This window comes from Camelina sativa, chromosome 3 (assembly GCF_000633955.1).
Source record: "Camelina sativa cultivar DH55 chromosome 3, Cs, whole genome shotgun sequence".
In the NCBI taxonomy this organism is placed as follows: domain Eukaryota; kingdom Viridiplantae; phylum Streptophyta; class Magnoliopsida; order Brassicales; family Brassicaceae; genus Camelina; species Camelina sativa.
Window position 1 is genome coordinate 27,996,781 of NC_025687.1, and position 6,542 is coordinate 28,003,322.

Consider the following 6,542-nt stretch of genomic DNA (forward strand, 5'->3'; position numbering starts at 1 on the left):
TGGATACAAAATCTGGCGGTGAGATGCCTTGCCCACTTGACCATGGCTGAGATGGTGTATTTTGTGGTGACTGAAAAAATGTGTTCTTCAGGCCAGGAGATCCAAATAAAGCTGGTGTACTCTTTGACTTAACATTGGCCTGTAAATGCATAGACTTAGACTGCGCAGATGTGTCATTTTGAAGCTTTTCGGGAACGCGGACGACAGGACCGAATCCTGCAAATTTGTTGGTGTCATATCCTAAGGGCAAAGGTGGTTGTCCAAAACTTGTTCCGAACTGCTTAGAAATCATGTTTTGTTGACCATCTTCAACCGGTGTTTCAGCATACGGTTCTTGCTTCTTATGGTTGTCCCCAGACACTGAACTTTTTACAGACTCAAATTCCTTACTAAATATGTTATCGTTTGGGAACCTTTTTCCGATAGAGAAGTCCTCTGAGTTGAGGCGTTTCTGTTCATTTTGTACAGAAACACTCAACTTTTGATGTTGTTCAGGCTCTTCAGAAGATTGTTTAGAAAGATCATCTTCAACCGAAGAGGTATATGCATCTTCTATATCAGAAGAAGAGGCCAAATCAACGTCAGATGAAGCTGGGGGTCCTGCAACACTGTCGAGGAACACAATTTAATGGTTCAAGTAATGTTGTTAACATCAATGAGTTAAAACCATTGTGATGAAATGAAGCCTACCTAGCAACATTAAACATGATCAGTTTTCCTTCCAAAGTGAGGCACACAAGAACAAAATATGGCAGGAGTTCTTTAAGTTCATCATCAGCCGAACGGACATTAACAGTTCCCTCCACAGCAACCGTATCGATACAGAGTCCCATAATCATATTGTCATCGCCATTCTCTGAAAAAAAAATTCTTCTTTAAATTGAACGTGCGACTGCAGGAAAACGTACACATACAATGCAGCAACTTTAGACTGCGTACCTTGGAGACCAATCCTTGGCAAAAAGGTCTCTCGATCAATATCAACAACAGAGACTGCACTTTTGTTATCACCAGGTGACCAATCAAGTACAGCAATATGCTCATCTATGCTCTTTCTGTTTGCTGTGATCGCCAGTTTGCTGTACGGTGAAAACACAGCAACAGTTACCATCTTCACATTGAAAATAATGGTAGTTTACATAGTCCACGATAATTAATTCAAAAAGAGGAAATGTCAGAAATAATTAAACTGACTTTGTTGCATCTCCAAACGAAAATGGTAAAATGGAAATGGTGGGAACATGTGTCGTAGTAAGTTGTAATTGAAAACCATTCTCATTAGAACATTCTTTGTGATTTATAGCTCTTCCAAGTTGGTTATGTCAAAACTTAAAGATAGATCCAGAGTGGGAAATATTGACAAAGGGCTTATAAAGAGCAAGAAAACTGGAGTATGAAAAAGTCCAAACAAAATAAAAGGAATAGAAAGAATGGTAAAATTAACTTAAAAGTACCATTGGTCTATGTAGCTAAAGAGCAAATGAGGTCCAACACCAACCGGAAGAAGATCATCCATAGAACACGGAAACAAATCGGAGAATGATAAAGCAGTTAGATTGGACGAACCCTACAAAAAAGTTCAAAAAAACCACAAAATCAGATAAATATACAAGTAGAGTTACAGATCATATCGTTTCATACCCCTAAGTAGAAACTACACCTTAGCACCAGAATCATTGCAAAAGAAATGTTACTCACATCAGAAATCTTCCCATCTGGACTCCTGATAACCTGAACGAAGTAATTTTCTTCCCTGCCATCAATCAGCTGGAAGCATCCAAGAAGAATACAGTTGTTGCGTACCCATCTGATAGAATCAACTGTTGCAGAGTATCGTAGGTTAACAGTGATTCATTGAGAGAGTTTAACTTATGAGCCATCTATGAAACTTTTTAATGGAAGTGTGCACAGACCAGGGAAGTTTCAACACTAATCTAAGAGATACAAAACTATAGGGATTTTACTTAGATATAGATGGGAGATAGCAAGAAACGAGAATTTTCAACAGGATCAGTTTGTATATATATCGTCATGTACAAGCACCAGAATAAAGTACGTCTCACTCCATAAGAAAACATCTCAAACACCATATAGCAACAATGCAATATGAAACAAAACGGAAAATACTGATAAGATATAAGAAGGCCAAAACATGCAACATACCTTTGACTAAACAGTCTTCATCGGAATCACCAAACCAGGCGTCAAATGATAGTGCTATGCACCGTTTCTCCTTGAATTTTGACGACAATATCTGCAGGCTGTTATCTTGGGCTACAGCGACATAACTCCCTTTTGAACTCCATTCAACTGACAACAACAAAGTTTACAAGTAAATTCCTACAGAGTATTGCCAACAATAACATAGTTTATTGCTGAAGAAGTTAGCAAAAGAAATGAAACAAACCGGCGTCAACACCATCCATGACATGTCTAGAGGGTGCATTGTCAACTCCATGAAAGAGCTTCCCAGAACTAGAAAGAACAAGATACGAATGCTTATCTTTCCTTGTCCATCGAAAATCCTTAACAAAGCCTCCTGACTCATCATCAGGTGAATGAGAAAAAGAAGGTTTTGCATCCTGCACCAAAGGAACAGATAAAGTAACTAAACTAGCAATCAACATAGACTCTACATCCTAGCAAAGGGGGTTATAGAAAAAAGCAATCCAAGCTTCTAAGATGTATATACCTTCTTAAGAAGTGAATCCACAGAGAAGAAATGAATATCAGCAGCGACGGAGACAGCAAGAATCGAATCATCCGCTGAGAGAGACAATATACGAACGTCTCCAACAGGAACATCGACGAGGCTCAAATCCTCGATATAAACCTTTTCATCTTTCCCTTTACTGTTCTTCGATGCAGAGATTACATCCTTAGTCCTCCCAACGAAAAACCCTAATTTTCCACAAAAAACGGTCACAACACGAGCAAAAACCTGAACCATCGTCGCCGATTATAAAAAAAAACTAACCGGAGGAATGGGCGACGAAAACGACGCCGCGGCGTTCGGAGAGAGCGAGAGGCTGTGACGGAGGGTTTTCGAGATCGAATTGAGCATCATCCTCTTTGATACTGATAGGTTCGCCGATTCTCTCGAAGTAGAAATCGTTCGTTGGGATGCGATCTCCTTCCATGTCTTCTTCAATCTCAACTTGACTCATCTTTCGAACTCTTCTCAAGGTTGTTTCAATGGCTGAATCCGGATAAGTCGAAGATTTTTGGGCGGGAATTAAAGAGGGGACGAGATACGACGAAACCAGCAGCGCTCGTCGAGAGTGTGATTACAAGTGCCGGTGATATTTGGTTGGTCCGATGAATCGATCGATGACGGTTCAGGGGTTCGTCAATTTAAATTGGTGTGGGCCGTAATGTGATAAAGGCCCAATCTCATACACCAGACCGGTGCTCTTCGCTAAACCAAATTTCAGATTTTGGGTTATCAATTAGAAACGTGGTCGTTTTTGAAATTCAAAGTTCAAACCGACCGTTAAATGCAGACCGGTTCTCCTCGCTTAAACCAGATTTAATTTTCGGGTAATTTTAATCATTAAACGGCGCCGTGTTTACCTCTGCTCCAATTTTGCCGTCTTTGTGACCAGATTTGATTGAGAAGAGGATCGGAGATGATGAATCAGTTTTGTTGTTAGTCTCTTCGAGAGAGAGAGAGAGAGTTGGTTTGCGTTTCCGATTGAAATCTCGAATTCTAGGTTTGCTGCGGTTGACCAGTTGTTTAAATTTCTTTTTTTTTGTTCGGCGGCTTTGTGTTGTTGTTTGATCCCGCAACTCTTCGACGGAGAAGATGATGATGAGGATGGGAATGATTCAAGTGACGTTATTAGTAGTAGCTCTCGTCGATTTTGGATTGGCTTCTCCTCCTTCTACCTTCCCTGCTTTCCTCTGGTCTCCGCATCTCCAGTTAGGCCTCTCTCCCTCTCTCTGTTTGATCCTTTTCTGTATCGTTTTCGATGCTTACTTTATTGCTTTTCCAGTGTGTTTCTCTGATTTGTATTATCCAGTTAGGCCTCTCTCTTTGTTGATCCTTTTCTTTATCATTTTCGATTGTTACATGTGTAAATTTATCAACTTTGCTTTTGAATGTGTTCTCCGATTTGTATTCTGGTTTTTCTTGTAAGATTTCGAGTTTATAATATTAATCAGCTGATACGGAGGATGTCCACATTGGTGAATTTTCAGGTCGGACAATGGTGAAATGGATGTAAATTATCAGGTCATGTCTGCAAAAGATCTAGTAGATTCTGTTTTCACTCGAGGAGGCTGGTCTAGTTTTCTGGTATGTTTATGTCTAAGCAAATTGCTTTCGATTCTCAATTTGTCAACGCTATGGTTTTCTCTCATATCTCTTTCTCCTTTGGTTTAGTGCTCAGAGGAAAAGCTTCAGCAACCTGTTGATGTGGCTCTTGTGTTCATTGGCAGAGAGGTAAGAGTTTCTGTATCTATGAACTGGCTACTCTGTATGAGCTTTAACAGATATAATAACTTTTTCTTTGGTTTAGATTAGTATTTAGGATTTGATTTTGTTGATCTTCTATTTTGTGATATGTTGAAGAAACTTTGTGCTCAAAGCATCGTTCTTTCTAATATTTACATGTCCTAAACATTGTCTGCTGTGATTTTTTACTGCTTCTTTGCTTATTACTCTCTTCTGTTTACAGTTACTGTCTTCGGATGTTTCTTTACATCGGAACTCGGATCCTGCCCTTGTTAACACTTTGAAGGTATGTTAGTTTTACTAATATCGTGGAATCATGTGTGTGTTACATATTGACGTTCTTTACTCTGAACGATATTTAACATTCAATTCTTTGTTATTTATCAGAATCTGTATACAGCTTCCAATTTCTCATTGGCATTCCCGTATATTGCTGCACCAGAGGAAGAAAGGATGGAAAACTTGTTGCTTTCAGGGCTTAAAGAAGCTTGTACTCACAATGTAGGAGTCAGCAATATCGTGTTCTCAGACTCGTGTTTTGTTGAAGATGGAACCGCAACAGGAAACGCCACAGTTAATGCTACTACAACCTGCGATGAGCTCTGCAAATTTAAATCATCACTATTGGAGGGTATCTTAGTGGTAAAGTCATCATCAGTCTTTAACGCTTAGTTTATCTAGCTTGAAGCTTGTGATTCCTTATATAAGGACTCTTTCATTTTTTCAGGGAATCGTTTTTCTTCTCATCTTGATAAGTGGACTTTGTTGTATGGCGGGCATCGACACGCCAACTAGATTCGAGACACCTCAAGATTCTTAAAACTCAGGACTTGAGCAATCACGCCTCTCTTATCTTTGCCTTCTTTGTGCTGAATTTTGCATTTTGTGAAGGTTTCCAAATGTAGATTGTTACATTGCTTGAATATATGTGTGTGCATGTGATAAAAATCCCCTTTTTGTATTACTGTCTCTATTCACTTATTTGTGTTTTGTATTTATCGAAAAGGTTTATAGTACTTCTAATAATTGAGAACGTTGAAGAAGACCAAGAGTTTTTACCAGATTTTTCTGTCTACTGGTTTTTTTATACCTTCTCCCATCATGTTTTTTTTACTTTTACCATTACTGTTTTTTCTTGGTCATTGAATCAGTCATATACATCAAAAACACCAATATGCAAAATATGATGACGAAGACCCATTATGTCTTGCGAGTTGCGACCCATCATCCATCGCTCTTCCTCACCAACAATCCCAGGCAGTGAAACAAAATAACAACACTTTTTGGATGTATGCACATATATATGCCTCAAATTAGCTTCTTACCTATCTTGTTTCCCATGCTTGTTAGAATTAATCAAATGTGCTCACATATTAATCTTGAATTCATCATGTTAACAAAGTAATTCGTTATTGGACCGAAACATGTAGAGACTGATTTTATTCAAAGGACAGTTGAGCCGGGTCTGTTCAATGTTTGGTTGTAGCAAATCTTATATTCAGTTAATAGTTGTAATAGATGTGTTCTTGTTGTTGTAAAAGCTAACGAATGAAGAGTCGCATGGCAGGAGAGAGAGTTTTTTTTTTTTTTTGTGGTTGAGATACTTGATCTTGTAAAATAGTTGTAGAAGAATCAAAATGAGGCGTAGATCCTTCAAATGGAGGGACCAAACTTGTAGAAGTCTTGGCATGCATTGTATGTTTATGATCTACTTGCATCAAAAGTCTAAAATGTTATACTATCCAAAGACACTCAAATTATGATTTAGCTTGATAAAACAAACGATAACTCATGACTTTTTTCTTCTTATCTTCTTTTTTGCTTTTCGATTTAAGTGTTCCTGATTAATCGAGATTTTGAGTTTAAACTTATAAGATTGTTGTGGATGTTCCCAACTTTAACAAGTACTATCAGCGTCATATGTTGGTGCAATGTGCATGCAGTGTTGAACACATGCATCGAAGTAGAAAGATGCGACGTCGACGGAGGTTTATCATTATGGAAGGCATACATTGCTCGCAAATTTGGGAGTACTGTATAAGGATGTCTTGACCGATGAGAGATTTTTTTTTTTTTTTTTTTTTTT

General features: G+C 38.4%; 2 protein-coding genes across 2 annotated transcripts in view; one reads left to right on the plus strand and one right to left on the minus strand.

The window, feature by feature from the left end:
• LOC104778424 (nuclear pore complex protein NUP214-like) overlaps positions 1 to 3,307 on the minus strand; it is a 9,417-nt gene extending 6,110 nt beyond the window's left edge. The window contains exons 1-8 of the mRNA XM_010502868.1: positions 2,978 to 3,307; positions 2,693 to 2,901; positions 2,408 to 2,582; positions 2,164 to 2,310; positions 1,699 to 1,820; positions 1,455 to 1,567; positions 940 to 1,079; positions 691 to 856 (exon numbers count right to left, since the gene is read on the minus strand). Of these exons, the coding sequence (XP_010501170.1) occupies positions 691 to 856; positions 940 to 1,079; positions 1,455 to 1,567; positions 1,699 to 1,820; positions 2,164 to 2,310; positions 2,408 to 2,582; positions 2,693 to 2,901; positions 2,978 to 3,167 (1,262 nt within the window). The 5' untranslated portion in view covers positions 3,168 to 3,307. The remainder of the gene's footprint in view (positions 1 to 690; positions 857 to 939; positions 1,080 to 1,454; positions 1,568 to 1,698; positions 1,821 to 2,163; positions 2,311 to 2,407; positions 2,583 to 2,692; positions 2,902 to 2,977) is intronic.
• Positions 3,565 to 5,519, plus strand: LOC104778426. The gene is made up of 6 exons (XM_010502869.2): positions 3,565 to 3,921; positions 4,201 to 4,297; positions 4,385 to 4,444; positions 4,680 to 4,742; positions 4,844 to 5,098; positions 5,184 to 5,519. The coding sequence occupies exons 1-6, from the start codon at positions 3,806 to 3,808 to the stop codon at positions 5,274 to 5,276; spliced, it is 684 nt and encodes a 227-aa protein (XP_010501171.1). The 5' UTR covers positions 3,565 to 3,805; the 3' UTR covers positions 5,277 to 5,519.

Bases quoted from the DNA above. Each gene is read 5' to 3' on its own strand.
- LOC104778426 (XM_010502869.2), top strand. From the start codon at position 3,806: ATGATGATGAGGATGGGAATGATTCAAGTGACGTTATTAGTAGTAGCT. The intron at 4,298-4,384 runs GTATGTTTATGT...CCTTTGGTTTAG, and splicing joins GAGGCTGGTCTAGTTTTCTG to TGCTCAGAGGAAAAGCTTCA. The intron at 5,099-5,183 runs GTAAAGTCATCA...TCATTTTTTCAG, and splicing joins TATTGGAGGGTATCTTAGTG to GGAATCGTTTTTCTTCTCAT.